Here is a 24,668-nt window from a genome sequence, read left to right on the forward strand (position 1 = left end):
TGATAACTGGCAGGAATCTGGAGAGTTTAAGATGTGTGTAGAACAGAAGACTTCTTTGATTTAATCACAAACAAAGTTTTTAGGCTAGTAGAAGTAAAACAGTTGAAGTAACAAGGGAAACGAGAAAGAACATTCAGGAGGAATTAATAAAGATAGTTTGGGTGTTTCTTTTATGGCATTAATTCCTTTTGGTTATTTAATGTTGAATTCAGTAATTTGGGAAAAAGGTTTTAGGCTTCAAGTTATTTATATCTTCAAATATTTATGTCTGGTTTGATTTGGTGGTTTTTGACTTTGACTAACATGATTGAGTTTTACAAAGAGAAAGAAGAAGAAAAACAATAGCATCAATATTTAATGCATTTTATATCATAAAGCTAGCATCTCCAGACTGCTTGATCTGATAGCACCTAAGATAAGGATGGGTTTTGGCAGGTTAGTTTGAAACTCAATCTCTAAAAATTGAGTAACACACCAAAATGCATTCATTCTTTTTCCAGAATTATCCACATTTTCATTGTTGTTTCACCAAAAAACCTGGCCTGAAGAAGGCCGGAGAAGAGGAGTTGGCTGAAACGTGGTGAAACAACAACCATGAAGTCTATAAAAAGAATGAATGCACAAATTATGAAACCTCATCTGGGAGGATTAAAACAAAAAAAAGAAATGTAAAACAAATTGAGGATTCCTCACGAAATATATGCAAACAGAAATTCAAATTACATTTTTTCTGATAAATAGCAATCATAAAATAAACTGCATGAAAAATTTTTTAAATTTCATTTTAATTTAAGAAAAAAGTTGTTTACCACATAGTAATAATCATCTACATAAGGGTTATCCGTATGTAGTTGTAACAGCTGAATCTTTATAACCCAGTCTTTCTCTTTCTGCGTCATGATACCAGCATACTCATCAATAGGTTGCATTTTTTCGGATCTATCACGATTATAATCTCTGCCACGCTGATGATGGAAATGATTTCGGTTTTGGCTAAAACAACAAAATTGAATACATTATAAACATTAAAAATCTTAACATTAGTAATCCCAAAACATCTTTTTAAATTTTGAATACACAAATTTCAGCCATCATATAATAAAAATCTTAATTGTATTTGTATCTTACATGGAAAAAAAAATTAATATACAATAGACGTCACATCAGATTCTGTTACCCTGATTTTAATTTCATAAAATATGAATTCAGAAAATTAAAAAAAACTTGGGTATTATTCCAACCACTGTTAGTTATCAGATTCAAAACAGTAAAGTTGATGAAATCTATTTTGAGTAACATATTCAAATCCTGCCAGGTCTCATTTTGTCTCTGGATTATTTTTTCAATCCATAGATTATTCATTTATGCATTATATAATTCCAAATTTTTTTTACTGAGTATAATACTTCTTTAAACTTAAAGCAACTATAAACATTAATATCGTAATCAGATGATAAAGCTCAATATTCAAGATTGAGCAATAATACAAGAAATTAAATTTAAACTCGGTGAACTAGAATTTACAAGATATTTATTAAAGATTTTCCTTATTCCATTCAGTTTCAAAGAATGCCTCTTATTTGCAGAAGAAAGTAGTAAGCAAAAGGATATTCATAGGCAGGCTATGAATATCAGTTTGCATGGCAGAGTTCGCTAGAAATGACATAACGTTAACATTCGAGACAGTGACAAGTTCTGTTTTAGTACAATAGATTAATATATATATATATATATATATATATATATATATAAAAATCTATATTTGCAACTAGAGTTTCAATAGGAAAATAACTAAATACTTTCAAAACAAATCTATTACTCTTACCACTTACAGCACTTTCCAAAACATGTTTCGTGAAACTATGCGTACAGTGCATTCCCCCATTTAAAAGATATTACATTCATTCCAACAAAATGGCTCTTTGAAATACATATTGACAGAAAGATGATAAACACTTTCAACCTCTATCAATTAAGTCCTTCCATTCACCCCTGCCAAAAGATTCTTAAAAGGTATAATTATTTTTTACAGTACCACTTCTCAGAAATAGATATCCAACTTTGCTGGAAAAGTAGATCCCATAATTTTTAGATTTTATTAAGCTTTTGCGCGTGTGCGCACACACACACACACACTTCTTGCATTAAACTGGAGATTCATATTAATTGCATTTATTTCAACTACTAGAAAACTGTTCAGTTATACAATTTTTTAAATAACATCGAAACATTACTGCAGTTAAAATCCCCTATACATATATTAATGATAGCACGTTCCCTTTGATACTCAATTTATAACATTGATTTAATTACCATGTCCTAACAGACACTTATTCTAGGTCTGCTTTTTGCTGTTACATTTATAGAAAATAATTGATGTTAAACTTATTTCAATTCAAACTAACAGAGGTACCCGGCATTACCTAGGCCATATAAAGGTATATGAAAAAGAAACGTAGTTGCATTTAAACAAATGTATATATATATATATAGAAAAAAAAAAAGAAAAAAAGTACATTTTCAGCGTCTTAAATACACTTTCCAACAAATATTCATAAAATCATTAAAAACATTTAATATTAATTATTTCCTTGACAGCCAAATTTCTGGCCAAAAACTGATTAAAAAGACTTTCCATAATCTCAATACCCCTTATGTCAAATCTCAAATCGGTAGACTGAAACTTAACAGTAATTTGGTAGGGAAGTGTACACACAAACACAGACAATTTCACTTTTATATATAGATTGTATACTTTTCAATAAGGTCTTATATTTCAATAAATTGCTTCCCAATAGAAATACTGAAAAACAATAAAGTGGAGAAACTGGTTTGCCTAGTCACTGCTTCTAGTAGCAGCCATGTTTCATAGTTAATAACTTTTTTCTTATGACCCTCAAAATTAAATTCAGGCAAGTATTCTGCTAACAAATATAATTGTAAAATTGTAAATAAAGTAAAACTTAAATTTATTATATTGACTAAAGAAAGTTCTTGCCAAATTTTTAATTTTGATTTCAAATGATGTATTTTCAAACAAGTTTTCGTTATAATACCTTTATATATAATTTTAAAGATTTGTTTTTGGTTCTATCTAATCGCTTAAATTAGAATAATTTTAAAACAGTCATTTTATCAGAACGCTGAATACAAGATAAAAAAAAAAAGCAAATTTGCACAATTTTATTTCAATTGTAACATGACAATTATGTAGGTACCATTTGTCTTCCAATTCAATTTTTTTTTTGTTTTTACAATGTAGAAACACCAATCATTTTACGTTAACCAAATCAAATTTTGTGAACTTACTTGTTGAATTGTCTCACTGAATGAGGAGGAGCTCTGTGGAACCTAACATTATCTCCCGGATGTGGTATTCTGAAAAATATAGGAATTATATTCACATAATCTATGAAATTGTAATGGAGTCCTTATCAGAAAAATAGTAATTAAAAAATGTTCAAATGAGACTTGTGGATTTATTAAATAAAAATTGTATATAGTATTTATGTATAATGTCATGATCAATGCCTTAAAAAAAAAAAAAAAATCTTTAAAATAGGGCACAATCCAATTTTCAATAATCATCAAAACGCATTTGCTCTAATCTGTCATCAATAGTTTAGCAGATAATGATTTGAAAGATACTGGCCTTATCTGAGAAAGATATTTGATGGTTGAGTACATACTGATCTACCTATATTTCATATTCAGTCTTTATTTTTGGAACTTTGCAGTGAAGATTAGAATGTATATGGTATTTATTTATTCTATATTTCCTCGATTCTTTTAACATCAATGACACCTTTTTTTTATTTTTTTTAATTTAATTCAGACTTTATTTTTTTCCATGGAGAACAGGAAAAGTTTCATTTAGACACCCCTTGAAAAATTTTGGTGATGGTTACTACATTGTTTCATGAATACAAGATATTTTTTTAAATCTATATAATTATAAAACTCAAATGACCTTGTAACGATGTATGAAACCCACTTTTCGGTTTACGATATCCGGTTGCGCATGCGCGCATAAACACTAACCCATAACGTAAACAAATAAACACAAATCGCTTCTTTTGCAGATTTTGACCTGCGCACCGAAATATTAACATTATTTCGAAATTATTATCTAACATGGTAGGAATGGGGGTTTAAAATAAACGTAATACAAAGATGAACAATGTAAAATAAAAAAAAAAAATAAAAAAGCAGATATATCAAAATTTGAATTTAACTATAAGTATTACGGTATCTGTTCAGTGCACATTTGCCTATAAGTATGACCAACCACTAATAATCCAGTAACTAAATTTTTTTTTCAAAAATAATCAATAATAAACAGAACGACTCGTAGAAATCTATCTATATTCTTTTTTTCATTTTAATATACTTTCATAGAAATGTTTCTGTTATGTAAAAAAAAAAAAAAAAAAAAAAAAAAAAACTATTTTCTTTACGTCACAAGTATCATACTCATACATGAATTCCATAGCTAATATAACATACTAACCCAATGGGTCATGGGTAGTCTAGTTTTAATATAAAATAGAGATTCACAGATGTTCCATTTTAGAGTTTTTAACATGTTTGTGATTTTGTAAGAATGTGTCTTGAATCAGAATGGCAATATTCTGATCAATGTTTTATTGGTTGCCCCAAGTACAATTAGAGAAATTTCCATACTCAATTTCTAAATCAGAGTTCATACAAAATTTGTTTTTGAAGTTTAAACATAATGAGAAGGAAATATTTGCTTCGATGAAACTACATGGAACACACACACACACACATATATATATTACACACACACACACACACAGTAGAACTCCAGGATGTTTTTTTTCAGGTTACAATGTGCAATACAATATTTTTCCAGACCCTGGTTACAGTATTTGCTCCACCTTACGGTGCTATTTATGTTATTTGATTATATACTGTACTGTATTTTGTTACTAATTTTTAATATGTATTGTATAAAATTTTGCTTAAGCTCCACCATGCAGTGATTTCACTTTACGATCCTAACCAGAGAACGAATTAATGCTGTATCCCGGAGTTCTGTACATATATATTTTTCCTTTAACACTCACTTTGCCATTTCCATCAGATTGGATATGCTGAGCAGCCATGTTCATCTGATCTTCCAAATAGGTAGACTCTCAGCCACTGTTTTCTATGTTATTTTGGGGATAATAGCCAGTGGCATTAGTTAGGGATTGGGGGGAGGTAGCCGTTATGTGTTATATATGATAGAGCTAGGCATGACTAGACACTAGAGGATTGATTGGATCAAGCCTCTCTGACCATCAGTCTAGTACAGGTAAGGGCTAAAATAGAATTTGGCAGCTAACAGCCTTTGAATTTCACAGTCATCAGCTGCTTAAGCATCACCATCCACTGGTCAACCTATTGAGGTGAGTACTAAGTGGCTGTCAGTATCCTACAGCCTCAGTGAAAGGGTAATCAAAATTAGAGCAAGAGTTTCACGATATAAGTGTTGCAAAATTGTTCTGTTGGATGAATTAGTTTTATTAACTAGCAGAAAACTCACCCTGGGATGGGAATTTTGCTAGCCGACTACAAAAATTAAAATTGGCCTTCTATTTTACTAGAAATTCTTTAAATAAAGTGTTAGCATTTTTTTCATAAGCTGACAGGTTTTAAAGCCGGTAAACACCTTTTAATTATATATACATGAGGCTCCTTTAATCTTTGACAGACTATGGATACCCACCATAAGGGTGTCTGCGCGTGAAATTTTTGTGGCAGGAAGTGCGCAATCTCCAACCACACCTCCTGAGTCGACATTGTTAAATACCAGTGACAAGTGGAGTGTATGTTTAGGACAACTGGAAACAAATGCTGAAATAAGCAGAAACCACATACAGTGAATAGAATTCCCAAATGGTTACCCATCTGGTACTAACCAGGCTCAACGTTGCTTAACTTCAGTGATCTGACAAGAACTCGTATATCAATGTGATTATGCCGCACACACACTGTCCCAACATTAACTATTTTGATGCTAATTCAGATTTCCAAATAATTGGCTAATTTTGGGACATCCTGTGTGTCGCCATGAAAGATGAAAAATATATATTTAACGTTTAGTCTTTGAGGACTTTTTCAAGATGATCGATTTGAAAAATATGTAAATATTTAAAAATACATGGTGCGCCTGACATAAGTTTTTCATAAACGAGGTGTTAGAATTAAAAATATGTGGTGAGTTTATGAATTGGAATGAATGATTTTTGGATTAGTTTATAAACAAAAAACAAACTAATTTAGATTCATGCTTTATAACACATTCCAAACAAAATTTCGAGCTAGTTATGTTGAGTGAATCAAATATATACAAATTTGAATATGAAAAGTTACAAACCTTTGTCCATTAACATTTACATTGTGGGGATTTGGTGGTCCAACTAGTCGAAGTTGGTTAGGAGGGCACTGCAAATTGGCAGGAAATCGAGGAACTGGACGCTGTAACATAGAATTAGCTGCCAGGTTTGCTGCTACAAATAAACAAACCATCAAATTCAATGCGTGTTAAAAGTTTCATAATGGTATTACTGTAATCTATTAGAGATATCAAGTAGATGTTTAGAGTATTATGCTTTAACTGTATTGCAGAGAGACAAGGAAATTGTAGTAATGAGCAAACTAACAAAATCTGAAAACTAGCTATGTATTTAACTAAAAGTTACTTTATAACAGTTAATCTCTATAGCAATGCCAGTTACCCATTATATGTATGGAATTTCTATGATTACAGCTACTATAACTAAAACTAATACCAATTAAATAAATAGATATAAAATGTCAAGGATGAGAGTTCATATAATAACGTTTTAATCTGAATAAAATGAAATACGCATCAAGTGTGCTTGAAAATCAAATCACAACGTAATATTAGGAGAATAAACAAATATTTTACTTGTTTGAAATTTATCACATATTGCAGAGGTATACTCCATATTCAGTGTTTTGTTTCCTTTTCTTCCTTGTCATGTTGTAAGGTTGGAGAAAGAAGTCTGTAAAGAGCTGCGTGTTGTATCTAGTGGTTATATTTTGAAATGTTTGAACTGTGCATAGGCAACACGAGAATAACGTCAAGGATGAGAGTTCATATAGAAAAGTGTTCATTTGAATAAATTTTCCTAATATTACGTTGTGATTTGTCTTTCAAGCGCACTTGATACGTATTTCAAGTTAAAACGTTTCTATATCAACTCTCATCCTTGATGTTATTCTCGCGTTGCCTACGCACAGTTCAAACATTTCAAAATACAACTGCTAGATACAACGTGCGGCTCTTTACAAACAGACTTCTTTCTCCATCTCTACAACATGGCAAGGAAAAAGAAAAGGGGGGGGGGGAGAAAAAAAAAAGCACACTGAAGGTCCCTTTCTTGCCAAACTTTCACAAAACCACTTGACTAGCTGCAACCACTATTAACAACCCCTCCATATTATCCATGCTGAAATCTAAATGCAGATTCCATGAACAATGTTTTTTTCCTATAACTGCTTGCCTGTTGAACACTGTTCTACTGGCCTGCTTCCCGGCTGACTACACAATATAGTAGCTTTCAAGTCCAATATAAACAAGTTCTGTTCCCTTAAGTGCAATTGTCTGAATCTCTTTTGCACTTGGTTCACCAGGAATAATGAAACGTGTGTGTGTGAAAATATTTAACTGATAACTATTGGTCACATAACACAAAAATTAACAGGAAACAGTAATCATGCACTAAGGATGGTTTATAACGAGTAAAATCTTTGTTTGGATGAATAACACATGCAGAAATGTCGGCAAGTTGAAAGGGAAAATGTTAATTTCAACTTGCGAACACACTTCTATCACTTTTGCGCATGTGCAAATTCATTTATAGTTTTAAGTGTAATTTTTATCTATCTGTCGATAGCTCAAATGGTAGGGAACGCAGCTGGAGTTCTAAATATTTGATTCTAGCCGATGGCACCCAGCTTAATTCTTTTTAATCTTTTTAAAATCAGTAGTATATATTAGGTACAATATAATATTCGGTAAAGGTTACCTTAAGCAATAACAGAACACTGACCACTAATTTGTTTTAGGGGTATTCGAGATTGATTATCAAATTCGTTGTCAGCAAACTCATCACAAATTTACCGTATGCATAGTATTAACCCCTGGTCCCTGGAACATACCTACCCGTATCGCCTAATGTAAACACAGAATTTGTGAAATGTTAACGGTATTCTACTCGGTAAATATTGGCGCGTTACTTATGGAAAAACGGTAAATTAAACTGCAGAAGCACCTGTTAAACTGTACAAGTTCTATGACTGAACACCCCCTCTAAAAAATGTTTTTGTAAATCACTAAGAGCATCATTTTTACTATTAAATGAGGTAAAAACTATATTTTTTTATTTTACGAAAAATATTACTTGTCATTTAAAACGTCCGCCATGTATTCATGCGCCTTGTGAAATGTCCAGTGACTACGCATGTGCACCTGAACGTACATTTCAGTAAGAAACTTATCGCATGTAGCATAAACGAAAGTGGTGAAATAGCACAAAATAGTTACAGGGTCCAGGGGTTCATACCATGCAAACAGTAAATTTGTGCCGGGTTTGATTATCAGATTCATTGTCAGCAACTTCAAATACCCCTAGAAAACCAAATTAGAGTGGTCGGTGTTCTGTTGTAGCATAAAGTAACATTTACCTGATATTCATTAGAGAATTGGCTTTGTAATATGAAATCTGGATAAAGGATAAATTAAAATATATTTAGCATATTTTACAGCCAGGCAAGGTCAGGTACCCCTGCTAGTTTTAAAATACAATATATTCAAACATTTTTCTAGCAAAAAATCACCATTTTAATTTAAAGTATTTGACCATATTTTTGAAAATGGCAATGGAACTTTGGGAACTTGTGTGCAGAATACTGACTTTTGTTTTTTTTATTTTTTTTTTTTTAGATAGGATTTTAAAGTTCAATTTGTACAGTATTTTCATTTATCTGTCGAGTGAAAGTACATAATTATAAAATGCCCTCCTCTCTCCATTTTAAGCATGGGTTTCTAAATAACTTTTCAGCATAGTCAGTATTCTATATAAGTACTCGAATTTTGATTTGACTTGCCAAGCTAATAATTGACAATTTGAATATATTTACTAATACAACCAAAATTTAACGTTTAAAATTTTAAGATGTCATGGTAATACAAAATGATCCACTGACAAAAGCAAAACAGAAAACTCCAATCAAAAAATAAATTTTATAAGTAATGAAATTGCATAAGAAAACATTTGAATAAGGATGAAATTTAATACTATATAAAAATGTAAAATGGCATCAAATTTCACAAGCCATTCTTTGTATTCTGATGTAATACAAACAAAAAATTAAGTTTAAATAAACTCACCAACAATGGAGCCTCTAGGATAAGGAGAAGACATTCTGGCTTTATTTATAGCATCAATGGTAGCCTGGGTAGCTGCAGAATGTCCTGTTGGAGTAGCATTCCGACTCAAACCGAGACGAATACCCGCTGTTGAGAGAAAAAAAAGAAAAAAAAAAAGAAAATTAAAATAAATCACTGATGAAATTGATCTTTCAATATTTAAACTAAGAAAATATTTATTTTATTTACAAATTCATTTTTAAAGTTGTAACAAACAATTAGGTATGAAAAAAAAGGTAACAATTACATCAATATTCTATTAAGTAAACAGTTCGTTTATCATCAATTTATTTATTTGAAATTACATGTACCAATCCAGTGTTATTCAACAGTCTTTACTTTCATTTTTGGGTGCTTGTCTAGAACTGCTCCACCATGAAAAAAAGAAAAAAATTTTATGATGTACCTAGCCATGATGAAAATATATCACACACCCAAAATCACAAATTGATCAGGTAGTTTTGTTTTTAAATAAATTCTTTTTAAAAAAATGACTAAAAGAGTGATGATCTCTCAGCGCCATCTTAAAAACAAGTTGTAGGAACAGGGGAGATTACTCCAAATAATTTAAACTGAAATTTTATTCATTGATTGAGATTGTCAAACTGACTTCCTCATCTTGGTTGTTATCGTCACAACGTTTCGGCCGTTTTGTCCTCCGGACTTCATCAGGTGTTTTGTATCGAATTGGGGAACCGTTTGTTAGGAGTCTCGAACCCAACTCTTCATTATTATCACGGGGGTACCGTGTTCGGACTCCAGCTAGGCTCTGGGACATAGTTGCTGATTCTCTGTTTTGAATGTTACTTTTTCACTGCCTTCGTTCAGGATTAAACTCAGCACCTTTGGGTAACTAAACTTTGATACAAAGTCTAGGACCACTGCCATGTCACTAGGAAAATTCTTAGTTGGTTTTTGTTAATGTTAAACCTATGTTGTTATTCAAGGTTTTCTCTCTCTATCAGAGGTGTCCAAATTGCATTCAGCTCTATGCTTGGTTTACTCAGTAGGTTGTTATGTCCGAGCATGTGAGCTGTTTCTTTAAGTTTTCTCACTTTCCAGTGGGTCTCTCTGTTTATTATTTTTACTTCATCCCATAGGGGGCGATGGTCCCTCCTCTCCATCCAGACATGGTTGGCTATACCCGATTTTTCCGTCTCCCCTTTAGTTACCGCTTTTTGGTGTTCTTCCACCCTTACTTTAAGGGGGCGGCATGTTTCACGCTTGTAAACCTTTCTGCAACTGCATTGGATGGAGTATATGCAGTTCTTGGTCATGTTCTCCATGCGGGGTTTCACTCGTACCAGGTGTCGTCTGAGTGTTGACTCGCTCTTGAATACCGTCCTGATGTTGTAGGGGGCACATATTCTGAATCTTTTCAGAGATGCCTTGTATGTATGGTAGGCAGACCGTTGGAGGTTTTTGGGTTTCATTCTCCTCTCTTATACTATTAACACGTCTGGTGGATAGTATGCTATCGGGGTAGTTGTTACGACGGAGGGTATTCTTCAACCTGACCATTTCTTGGTGGTATGTAATGGTGTTGCTACTTATTGTCTCTGCTCGATGTTGTAAGCAGCGTGCGATTCCATGTTTGATACTGTATGGGTGATGGGAGTTGAAGTTAAGGTATTGTCCGGTGAAGGTAGGCTTGCGATATACGGATGTCTTAAACCCATGCTCTGTGCGTGATATGAGTATATCAAGGAAGGCCAGCTGGTTATTTTTTTCTTTCTCCATTGTGAACTGTATCGATGGACTTATTGAGTTCACGTGGTCTAGGAGAGCCTGGATGTCTTCCTGATGGGGCCAGAGTATGAAGGTGTCATCAACGTATCTTAGCCACATGGTTGGCTTTACCTAAGGCCATGTCTTCGAAGTATTCCATGTATATGTTCGCCATCACTGGTGATAGTGGCGAGCCCATAGCTAGTCCCTCCTCTTGTCGATATAGGTCAATACCCATTCTGAAGTAGGTTGTTTCTATGCAGAATGTCAGCATTTCCATTTAAGTTTGGCAATGGTACACATGTGCGCTCTTCTATGGAGAGGTCCGCAGCTAGTTTGTCTTGAATTACTGCTAGTGCCTCACTAGTTGGGACTTTAGTGAACAGGCTAACCACATCTAGGCTTACCATTTGGTTCGTACTGATGGGTGCTCCCTTGATCAGTTCCGTGAAGTGGGCAGAATTCTTTACATGTGTTGCTGACTTGCCTGCTAATGGGTCTATTATATCCACAAGGTACCTGCTCAGTGGGTGGCATACTGAGCCTCGGCAGCTCACTATGGGTCTGAGTGGAATACCGTCTTTGTGTATCTTGGGGAGACGTACATATGTGGTAGCTTACTGTAATGCTGGACCAGCTGTCTATATCTCATCGGAGCGATGTATTCCTTGTTTTTGGTAAGGATTTGTAACAGCTTTCTTTCGGTTTTCAAAGTTGGGTCCTTTTTTATTTTATCGTAGCTACCATCTGCGATTAGGCCTGCCATTTTTTCAGAGTACTCCAACATGTCCATCACCACCGTAGCATTGCCTTTGTCTGCTGGCAGAATTATTATACTGCTGTCACTCTGTAGGGTTCTTATAGCCAGCCTATCTTCGAGAGATGTTTGATTTAGGAGGCTTGGCTTTCTCGAGTACTTGTCTCACTTTCCATCTTATTTCATCACTTTGGGTTGATTGGATTCTCAAGGCTATATCTTCCATGTGTGTTATGATATCTAAGAATGGAATGTATTTGGTTGTTATTGCGAAGTTGAGACCTTTATTTAGTACTGCTTCCTCTGACTTAGTTGGCGGCTGCTGAGGTTGATGACCGCTTTCACAGGTGAGCAGTGTTTTGATGTTACATTCCTCTGGTCTTTGAGTTTTGTGAGCTGCTTGATTTGGCGTTCTTTGACCTTCTCATATTCTTGTCTGTACGATTTATCCAGATCTGATTGGATTCTCACTGTCTTCCTCTTGAGTCACTTTGAAAAGGAACGATGTTAAGGTGTCAGTCCGACAATCTCAATCAACGAAAACACCTCATCTCAAAAATACAGACAATTACTAAAATTTTATTGTTTAAAAATTATTTTTATACAAATATAACTACATGGTCAATTTACACAATATTTTGTGTATCATAATATCTTTGTCATAGGTACATACAGATTTTTTTTTTCTTTGGAATTCATGTTGGTGGGTTGATGGGGGGAAACAAGCACGCATTTTGGTTTGGAAGAGGGAGAGAAAAAGTTTTTTGTCATACGATTTTTAAAGTTACATCCAATTACCACTGTAGCATTACTTGAACTAAATTAAGGTTTTATTCTATAAAACAGTTAAATATTTTCCAAAATTTTACTCTTAATGAGAATTTGCTAATAATTTTAGAGCCAAAAATGACTATCACTGACAGTTTAAATGCTTTAAAATTAAATTCAATTTGTTTTTACATTAAAAAGATTAAAATAATTTAATAAATCAAAATGCATACATGTTAATTTAATTAAGAAATTAAATTATATTTTGTAATTTGAAAAATTACATTTTACTTTCCACTATTTAAAATTTTTTTATTTTTTTTTTTTTTTATTTCAATGAAGATTCAATTAATTTTAAATTGAAATATTAATTCAATCCTAGTCAAAAAGAAAAAAAACAAAAACATTTATATGAAGTTGGTTAATAATTTTTTTAAAAATATAATCACCTGGTATTGGTGAGGGTCCATGCCCATTCGTAAGACGGCCTTGCATTCCTTGTAAAAGCTGGGAGGGCGGTCCACCATTTTGTAATAAGTGTTGTGAGGGAATAAGTCCTGGTGGCAGACTTGGAGAAGCTCTACCATTTAATGAGCCAATATGTTGCAAAGATTTTAGACTGCTAGAAAATTTCTGTTGTGCCTAAAAGAAAAAAGACAAAATTAAATAGTTACATCCTTTAAAACAAGATAAAAAATATCTATCTCTATTATATAAAGGAACTTTGTGTGCAAGTTCGTTTCCATACGGACTAAAACATGAAGGTACTTTATGTGACTAGCAGTGTTCTTAGATAGTTTTTGTATCGATAAGTATTAATAATCAAAATAACCCAATGAAAGAAACAAGCTATTTTGAATAAAGTTAACACCTTACACAACCGAACATCACAAATGTTTTATTACTACACAAGCAGAAAGACCAGACACAAAATCAACAGTAGGTTCTTTGATATGACAGGGGCACATTCGAAATGAATGTTTCTGTTAAGAGCACAATTGTAGTAGGATGACTTTTGCATGTTCAACTTTAATTCAAGCCATTATATATAAAAAATAATTTTATAAAATCAAGCTATTCTCTACAGTGCAATGTAAAATACATGTATTGTGAACTAAGTCATTGTAAGGAGGCATGTGAAGCTTCCTCCTGGCACATCACAATAAGTCCCCAACTAGAGTAGGCAATCAATCGATTTAATTGAAAAATGGGCAATTTCACAGACTTTGATGACAAAAATATGGGAATGAGAAACATTTGTTGATCATTCAATTCCGTGCAACGTCAGGTCTCCCTGCTAGTAAATTTATAAAGCTAAATTAAATATAAATATGTAGAGAAAAATTTAATATCACTAACTAGAAGCCAAACTAAAAGATATTTAAAATTTAAAGATGCCAGGTGTTAATACAAAGTATATAATTAAAAAAAAAAAAAATCAATGTAAAACATGGAAAATCTAATCACGATATTGAGGAAATATTTTATAAATTAACATTTTATTCAATTTCAAATAAATTAATAAATTTTGTTCTTACTTAGAATTCAACTTAAAAACTACAGAAAAATCTTTCTGATGTACATGCTCATCACAACGAAAATTTCATTCTAAAAATCATGTAAATTGATCAAATAGTTTTATTTTTTAAAGAAAATCATTGAAGCAATTTCAAGCGATTAATGTGAAATGGCTCACAAATTAGAATTGTGAACTCATGTGACATTTTCATTCAGTGATTTAAAAAAATTTTTTTTTATTAGATTGAAGTCCAAATAAGAACCAAAGATTTATACTAAATGCATTAGTTTCCAGGCTTTAATATATATATATATATATATATATATATATATATATATATATATATATATATACATATAAACAATTATAATTGGAGATTGTATTGAACTTCTAATAGATTAATCTTGATTAAGTTGATTATGAAATGAAAGTAGACTTCTTTAATCACACTTCTGTGGAAGCTACCTTGGAAGACCTCCCACTCAATACTGAATAGCAATACTGTCCATATTATACTTAAAAATATTCTAAGCAGATAAAATTCAGCTGTAAAGTTACTTATAGAGTACAGGCAACACTCCATGTACAATTGCAAATTACTTAGGAATTCTATTCAGTCATGGCTGGTGGAAAGAGAGCATGCTACCTTTTGGGATTAAATAGGTTTTGTTCCAAATTTCATGCAGATTCCTCGAGATCAACATATACCTGAAGGTCAGAGGCTACATTGACTGAAATTTTGTCGAAAATAATACTTAGTATGAGAATAGTATTCTGATAAATACAAATAATCAATTCTTACCCAGAAAAAAAATAAAGATAAAACGCAGGTAATTTCTATCAACAAATTCAATAACGTCCAAGAGCAAGACATTAAAATAGTTCTAACATGTTATTTAAAAAAAAAAAAAAATTAAAAAAAAAAGCATTCACAAGCTTAAGTGTAAGCAATATAAAAGCTTATACTGATGAAATAGATCTCAAATATATCTACAAATATGAAAATTAGAAAAAGGTGATATACAACTATAAAAACGCTTTGGGTATTTCAAGATAGTTTTACTAAAATAGCCATTTCATAACCCAAAGCACTTTCAAGTCCTCAAAATACCACCATTCTGTTTGGAAATGAATACCTTTCACATACTTTAATAAATAATAATCTACATGATATATTTTAAAAGATTTGAGCAAATTAATAAAAGAATCTTAAGGGCCATTTTTTGTCAGATCTTTTTTTGGTGTTTCTAAGTTCAGTACGACTCTTGAAAGGAATTTTGGGTACTTGTACAATTTAATCAAGACATTAAAAATATGAAAATACCGAAAAAACAAAGTTCTATTGTACGTATCCATTATGGAACAAAGTTCTCAGAAAAAAAAAAATTCACTAAATTTCATCAAGTAGTTTTGTTTTTTGTTTTTTTTTTTTTACAGCAAAAAATCAATTTGTTATGATGTCAAGCAAAAGGTTCGATTTTTAAGAAAAGCTAGTATTAAAGATGGGGAGGGGTTGTCAGCGCTTTAAATTGAGTTATCTCTCCGTGGCCTGTTCAAAAAATTCAAAGATGGCTGACTTTAACACACTCTCATACAAATGTGTTTTTCCACTGTAAAAAAAAAAACAAAAAAAAAAAAAAAGAACTACTTTATCAAATTAAGTGAAATTTTTTTTTTTTTTTTTTTGAGATCTTCAGTCTAAAACGGATACGTACAATATAACCTTTGATATTTTCATTTCTTAATGTCTTGATTAAACTGTACAAGTGCCAAATTTTGTCATGAAATCTGAAAAACAATCTCCCTGTTGGATTACAAAATAAATTGGTTTATTCATTTTTTTTTTTTTTTGTTCAACATAGGTTTTAAACATTTTTTTTCTTAATATTTTTCAAACCCAGAGTAATGAGTAATTAATTTTTTGTTATTTTTATGCATTAAAATTATAATTCTGTATCGATTTGTTTTGGTACGAAATGTTTATAGCTCACCCCCGCACCCCATTTTCAGCAAAAGTAAACAATTTAACTAGAAGTACTATAAACCCCAGCAGCAGCATCTGTCAGCTCTTGGCTATTAAAATAAATGAGTTTTGTCAATTATGCTTATTTTGAAAAAAAAAAAAAAAAAAAATTGATTAAAATTAATGTAGTTTCTGATTCTTTTATAAAATTTCTTTCAAGATATTTTGGTTTTTAAATATATTTAATTTTCAAACTTAATTGTAGTAGTAAATGACTATAGCAGCCAATAAAAATAAAAAAAAAATCTACTCTTAGGCGATTATGTGAGAATACCTTGGGAGAAGGGGAGGATTAGAATTTAGAGAGGGATATAAACAATGTATAATAGACACCAATTTCCTGGCCATTATTGCCTTTTAGAACAGTTTTAATACTTTTGGAATTTGAAAAGTTAGTGCATGTGTGTGTGTATATACACGTATATGTTACCACTAAATCTAGGTCCAAGTAAGAAGCCCACCTCCTAAAAGTGCCTCCCTTGAGCCTGTCTTATCATTAACCTTGAATCTGAGTGAAAAGTCTCACTCTGAAAAAAAAAATCTTTTAACTCTACCACTAACCCTAACTTAGAATGGCAAGCCCACATCATACACATTGTTTTACAACTATTTTCTTTTCCATAAAAAAATTTAAAAAAAAAAGGTATAACTCTAAAATGTCTAAAAAAATCTAAGATTATTTTGCATTAAATTTTTTATATTAAATTTATATTTTTTTTATTTTATTTCTGCCAATGTGTTCATATGCAATTGCCTAAAAGAAAAGGAGAATCACATTTTGGAGATGCAGGTGAGAGAAGGTGTTAATTTACATTAACACTAAAGAAATCTTACAATCTATTCATTTTTAAACAGTCCTAATATTAAATTTTAGTTTCTTGTACATAAAATGCATTACAATTCAACTTTCAGTTTTTTTTTTTTTTTTTTTTTTAAATGCATACATGGAATTTTTAAAGTATTGCAACATCTTTACATGCATTTACTACAAATTATTTGGAAAACATTAATTTTTGTAGATTTTCAGTGCCATATTCGGATTCCTTTTACAGAAAGTACATTTATAAGACAAATTTCATTGCTTAATCTTGTGTTTTAACAAAGATATAGCATTTTTATTGAAAACAATAGTGCAAAAATGTGACAAAATACATATGGTCTTAAAGAGGGGAAAATATCCAAACGTGCAAGGAACAAAAATAGTTTATAACTTCATTTTTTGTCAGATTTAACAAATTTAAGATTATTTTATCAGATTAAGCTCTATGCATGCCATAGAGATATTTTAAGCAATTTCATTTTTTTTCATGTGTATTGCTACAATTATAGATTACAATCAAATATATTCCATACAATAATCAACTTCATACAATAAGAACTTCTAACATCCCATTAAAAAAAGTAAACAAATTAAAATTTTTTTTAAAAATCTAAACATTAAAATCAAATACTGAAGCGATTTGTTTTATTTTTGAAGTCAAATAGTTTTTAACATCTAATTAAACATTTAACTGCACATATTTTGCATAAAGATTACTCATATAATTTTTAGATTTGATAAGATACCAAATTAAACCTTCCAAAACAATCTTCAATATTCCTTTTTCTACATACCATGAGGTTAGAAATCTCTTCATAAAACTAAGAAAAAATTAATAGATCTTTATAATACTTCAGTGTTTTCAGAAGTAAAATATTTACAGCTAATATAAATGCTGCATAGAAATTTAAATCTCAGTAAAGAGTAAAATTTGGAGTTATCTCTAAGCAACTTAATTGTAAAGAATACCGAGCACGTGTGCATTATAATTGGATATCAAAACAAATGTATTTTAAGCATAAACATCACAATTTATGTCATGTGGAAATTAGTAAAAATTCCCAAAATTATGCAAAGTGAGTAAAAAATAATTCCAAGTAAAATCGAATGCAGTTTTATTGTATTTGTTAATTTTCTATTGAAATCCCTCATTTTGTTAACATCTGCAATTTCAAATGAGAAAATGGCGGATTGAGATATACACGATAATAGCAACGTCTTTTTTTTGTAAAACATTTCTAGTAAATATTTTACTTCATTTTTTATAAATTTTTACTAATTTCAACAGGACCTCTAATTACATACACGTTTTCTTTTACTTAAAATGCATTTGGATATCCAGTTATAATGCACAAGCACCAAATTACCCATGAATCCTTTATTCAATCTACTAGAAAAGATTTTTTTTTACTAAAAACGGTCATGACCAGGTAGAAATAGATTTTAGTTATCACCTATAATAAGGACTGAAGCCTAAATTTCTGGAAAATTTAATTGGCACTTTAGTATTACACTGAAAGAAGATTAGATTTAATGCTCTCAAAATTCATTCTAGAATTTTGCACATCAATCCACGGTCTAATGATTAAAAGCATTACTAACGATCAGTCCTAATTACCAGAGGTGTAGCATTACTACTTATTACTACAAGCAAATGACCATTGGTATAATGGTTAAAATCAAAAGGGAGATTTGGCTTCAATCCTCAGTCGAACCATATCAAAGACTAAAAAAAAAGAAAAAAAAAAAAAAAAAAAAAAGGTAGTTGCTGCTGCCTTGCTAAACACTCAGCATTAGAAGTCAAGGATCAAAGGTAAATGGAGTAATCCAGGGGGAAAAAATAGTGCCCTCTTATGTATACGAATTAATGAAAAAGGAGTCTAAGTTGCTCTTAACTACAAAATTACTATATTTTTGTATCCGCAAGAAGGTTGAAGGTTACATTAGCCAAAACATAGTTCAAATAAACAATACTCATTTCAAAACAAAGCATATATTTATATAATTATAAACCTGTTGACCTTGCTTGCTTGTCTTCCATGATCGGGCAATTCCATCTTTTAAAAAAGGGATAACAATTTATATATATTCATATGAGCATGGTACAGAGACTAAAAAATGAGTTGCACGTTTTGGTTTCAATTCTAGTTGATGGCACCCAAGTCATTTTAAAAAATCTTTTTTTTAGTTTAGATATAATAATCAATAGAGAATTATCTCTATAATAATACATAATTTGCATGAATTAAAACATCATTTAAGCATATCTTACAACTGGGCAATGCCAGGAGGCCTGCTATTATTTTTGTAAATATATTAACTTTTAAGTGAACTAGGAAAAATAAATTAAGAAATGTAAAAATATTAGTGATATACTTACTTCTTGTTTATTGAACACCTGTGACTGAAGGGAGGCAGGTGCTGATCCAACTGGTGGAATAGGTGCGGACATAGAAAATGGGGAAACATGCTCTAGAACATGACTGCCAGATAAGGAGGTATCACCTCTCATGTGACGCTCTAACTCCTCAGCAGTCATGACGCTAGAAAACAGTTTCTTTTCAACTTCCGCTAAAGTATGAGGTCGGGAAACACTACGAGAAGACTCCAACACCTTCTTGGGAGCTTGCTATGTAATAAATGGAAAATTCAGATTAAAGTTAAAAAAATAAATAAAATTTTAAAAAGCCCAAAAGAATTAAAAGAATTCTAAATCTATTTTCAATAAGTTGCCATCTGTTTCTGAATTGATTTCTTTCTTTTGATTTAATTACAATTTTATTTAAAAGACAAATGAATTTGTATGAAAATCAAAATGTTTATACAAATAAACAAAAATTTTTTATCTTATGTTTATTTCAAATTTTGATTTAAGTGTAGCATTAGATTTGTTTTTTTGTTTTTTTTAGGTAAATACTAAAGCATAATCACGTTGGCACACCGGTTCCCGTCAGATCACCAAAGAAGCAATGTTGAGCCAGGTCATTACTAAAATGGGTGACCAATTTGGGAAGTCCAGGTGCTGTATGTAGGAAGACATTGACACCTCCCTGCAAAAAGGGGCAAAAACCTAACGTCGTCATCTCCCCTAACGGGGATATACATGCGACTTGGGACTGCTTGTGAATTTCATACTCCCATAAAACTTCCTCCTTTGGAGGAAGCCGGTTATACCCTGAATAGAGTTGGTGCTGACTGCACATACAAATACTAAAGCAAAGAATCTCACCTGTAAACTGGTTTGTCCGGTGCATTTAGCCATATTAAACAGAGATTGCAAATTATCTGGAGGATTTGGCTTTGGTGCAGTAATATTACGAGGTGGTAATATTTCCATCGGCGGAGATCGCCAGATGCTGCGACTATTTGGTGACACCTGAAAAAGAGAAAATCTGAATAAGCCACCATAACTTAAAAAAAAAAAAGAAAAAAAAAAGTTTTAACATGACAATTAGCCAATTTATTTAAGTTATACTATAACATAAGTGACAAATAATCTTTTTCATAATATATAACAATAAAAGCAAAATAGAAATATGTATTATAAAATGAGGTGTCAGGACAGTAACAATAAGAAATGTAAAACTACAATTAATATTTTATATTAATACTAAAATAAACATTTTTAATCTTTAAAAAAGAAAAAAAAAAAAAAAAAAAGCTTTTAATTTTAATTGCAAAATATTATTTTAATCAAAATAAGTACTTTCATTCAACTCTGGGAGAGAATTTTTTGGGTAACAGATTTTATAAGTGAGAGCAATAATTGACAAGAGTCAATCAGTCTAAAATTAGTGAATTTTCTTTACTAAAAATTAGAAAAAAAAAAAATCTGAAATATATTTCCCAAATCAATTTAAATTATAGAATAACTTTTAGAGGTAATGTTAATGAGTTTTAAGGCATCCTTATGTCATACAGGACTTTGTAAAAACAACCAAACATGAGGATACTACATCCTACAAGTAAACTCAAGCATTAAAAACATAGCGCAAATAAGACCCCCCCCCCATGTTCTTTACTGCTTTACTAACTCAAACTCACGAGGTAAAAGAGAATCTTAATTGGACACACTAGTATTTATGTATCTCACAAATACAAATTTTAGCCCCAGGAAGAGGCTCTACAGCTTCTGAGTGCTAACCTAGTATGTATGTAATTACACCAAAGCTATTGGCCAACTCCTCTTAAAAAAAAAATTTTTTTAAAATAACATCAAGGGCGCACTATCATTTTGATTGGCTCTCTTGTTCATGGCAACATCACAAGATATATAATCAAATTCAATAGCAAGTTACAAAAATGATCAGTAAGGACATAACTCATTTATTCAATAAGTCCCAGGCTTAAATACAAAATTCAACTTTATCCATCAACAGTCACTTTCTTGAGCTATTAACCCATTCCAACGCTTCTAATAATTCCATGTTTTTGTAGAAAGATTTATCCTTGGTTCCAAAATATACCCCAGTTTTGGATATCACTTTTTCATTGTAGTCAAATCTTTTTCTGGAGCATTCTTTCATAGGATTGTTAAAGTGCAATAAACAAAAGATCAAATATATTTTAAAGTTAGTTTTGCAACAGTTTACGACAGTTAGGAACAGTTTACAGACATCCTTGGGTTTGCAACAGTTGAATGTCAAGCTTGGGTCAGTTGTAAGTTTGACTCAGGTCATGGCTCAGAGTAGATGGGGAAATGGCTTGATCCACCGACTAAGACATTAGCATTCAAAGAGTCGATTGTGTCACACACACAGCATAATTGATATTTGCAGAATGGGTCAGAGTTTGTGCTTTTTGTTTTTTCAACATTACTTTATCTTTGTATGCTCTTGGCAGTCACCAATGTGTGAGAGATGATAACATGGTCAGAGAAAAGATAACATAAGTGACCATGGAAACAGTATTGGGAGTCAACGTGTTGCCGAGTGAGACCACGTAGCCTTGCACAATAAATGCACCAATGATGCTATATTATATTCACGATTAATAATATTTTTCTTTCTAAAAAGGTCATCAATAGACAAGATACCTTACACATCCTAAAACAGAAGCCAAAACCTTGCCTGCTGATGTTTGCATCAAGTGACTGAATAACCACTTAGCTGATTACAGATTTAACTTTGGAGTGAAGTGATGGATCCACATTTCACTCATTATCACACCAATATAAAACTTAAAAATTGTAAATAATATCCTGAATCGTTGATGCATTGTGTTTGATGAAATGCAAGCAACGGTGGCATTCACTTTAAACTCGGTTTCCTCATTGACAAATGATCATGCAAATTGATAAATATCTTCGATTCTTGCTTCTTCACACAACATCAATCTACAATCAGACAACACGAATTTGTGAATTTTTAAATTTTTTTTCTGGGATAACTGAATTTTTAAATTTTTTTTCTGGGATAACTGATGAATTTGGGCAACCTGAGCATTCAGCATTATGACCATGTTTAACAACATAACACTTCCTAATCATCGTTTTTGACAAAAAAAAAAAAAAATGTATAACAATCATCATCAGTGGACCTAAGGTAATCTCATCAGCATCGGACAAAGCCAAACTCTTTGTCAAAAACTTTGCAGCTAATTCTACTCTATGCAATCAAGGCTACCAAACCCCTCATATTTCCTCCTGTCTGTGCATGATGTTGCCAAGATAATCAAAAACCTCGATTCCAGTAAAGCAACTGGCCCTGCAGCCTCTTTCCTATAGAAAAGACGTTACAAGCCTGTCTCTGCTTTATCGTTATTTTCATGGCAAGTGCTCGTCTGAGCTGCAATCTATGGTTCCCTCTTGCTTGACTTTCATGAAAAACACTAGTTGAAACTAGTGATGGGACGATGCCAACATTTTTCCCGATTCCGATTCCAATTCCGATTCCGTTCATAATTTCCGATTCCGATCCGATTCCGATTCTTGTAAAATTTATACATATTTAATTAGAGATTTTTTTTTGTTTGTTTTTTCGTAATTTTTCAAATTATTACATAAACCCCTGGTTAATGTCCGCGTATATTTTATCTCAAATGTTTTCCTTGTAATTGATTAAAAATTGTAACACAACAAAACATTTATTTTGATTTTAAAACAAAGCTATATTGTACCAGTTCGTATTTACTGTATAACATGCTACTTACATGAATAGTGGAAAATATTCGAAGATTGGTAGGCAAAATAAGAAAACGATGTAAGAACAATATATTTAACAACGCCACTTAGCAAAGCCACATCTCATTGTTACGAACGAATTTCTAAATAATAATATTACTATTATGAAAACCATTTTTAACGTGAGATTGCGTGAGCTTTCTGTGCTTTCTCTCGCAGCTAAATCCCTATTCCAAAATGAAATATTACTTTTATGGATTACGTGTTAGAACATTTTTTTAATTGGCGGAAAGAAAAGCGATCATTTAGAATTTAGAGTGTAAGATCAGTTTCGAATATAAATTTAACGTAAAATGATCATCATTTCTGGCCATCCTAATTCTTTATGGATATTAACTAAAGTGTTTCCCACTAAATTAAGTTCGGTTTGCAACGTAAAACCATGTGTAATCGCTTAAAAAGTAGACACCCTATCCCCAATAAGCGCACATAATTTAAAATTGGTAACACACTACAGCTCATGTTACGTTATATTTATTTGTGAAACTGACCGTCTATTTTAAATTCCTAATCGTTTTATATTAGTGTTGTGTCGATTAATCGGAATCGGGAATCGGATAAATCGGTAATTTTGGGGGTATCGGAATCGGTATCGGAAAAATTTGTGCCTAATTTCCGATTCCCAAATCGATTCTTTTAATATTTTTAAAAAGTTCATTTTCAATTGTTTGTACCGATTATAAATATTTCTTTCTTTTAAACTATTAGTAAAACTAAAGATCTAAACTTATTTTATATGCGTAAAATAAACAAAACAAAAATTGAAACTTTGTGAAAATTCGCTAGGTAACCTTTAGAAGAATGCAGTTTATTTTCAAAGTAGCGAAAGAATTGTCTAAAATTAAAGAAATATTTTGCCCAGAAAAATAATATCAAACATTATTGCTAATTAAATGAAAAGTAGAATATAAAAGTGTTGGGTTTTGTCGGTATGTTTGCTGCTCCCTCACTCGGCAATCGGTATTGACAAATATAACAAGCCGTGCATGCATGGTCCCCCTCTATGTGAGGAGGGGGATCGAATAAAGTGATAAAAAAGTGATACATAACTGATAAAAAAACAATTTTGAGTGAAAAAAAAATTTTCAAAAGTTTTCAGAAAAATGATTAAGTTCAACTTTTGCTCCACACCCAATATTAGCCCTAAAACCTCCAGGGCTTGTGACTCTGATTTTTTCCAGGGTCAGTGATACTTCCATCAGGTGTATATCAGGTATGCCCATGGTTTTGCCAAGTTTCAGAAAAATCTAATGAATGGATGAAAAATTATTCTGAAAAATATGTCAATTTTGTCTATTTAGAGTCATTTTGAGGTATTTTTTTTACCTCTTTTGCCCCCATGGGGGAGCTGATTACTTGTAAAAATGGACAAACGGCTATGTTTCAGGCCTTAAGACATGTAAATT

The 24,668-nt window shown here is 31.6% G+C and overlaps 1 protein-coding gene across 2 annotated transcripts in view; it reads right to left on the reverse strand.

Moving 5' to 3' along the window:
• Positions 1-24,668, reverse strand: part of LOC145286138 (uncharacterized) — a 99,733-nt gene that overhangs the window by 20,808 nt on the left and 54,257 nt on the right. Inside the window, exons 6-12 of one of the 2 annotated variants that reach the window (XM_080134859.1) lie at positions 20,311-20,457; positions 19,462-19,710; positions 13,169-13,361; positions 9,428-9,553; positions 6,386-6,518; positions 3,310-3,378; positions 810-993 (exon numbers count right to left, since the gene is read on the reverse strand). In XM_080134859.1, coding sequence (XP_079990985.1) covers positions 810-993; positions 3,310-3,378; positions 6,386-6,518; positions 9,428-9,553; positions 13,169-13,361; positions 19,462-19,710; positions 20,311-20,457 — 1,101 coding nt within the window. The remainder of the gene's footprint in view (positions 1-809; positions 994-3,309; positions 3,379-6,385; positions 6,519-9,427; positions 9,554-13,168; positions 13,362-19,461; positions 19,711-20,310; positions 20,458-24,668) is intronic. The other variant, XM_080134860.1, reaches the window with a different exon arrangement.

This window comes from Euprymna scolopes, chromosome 10 (assembly GCF_053919585.1).
Source record: "Euprymna scolopes isolate OS-2025 chromosome 10, ASM5391958v1, whole genome shotgun sequence".
Taxonomy (NCBI): Eukaryota; Metazoa; Mollusca; class Cephalopoda; order Sepiida; family Sepiolidae; genus Euprymna; species Euprymna scolopes.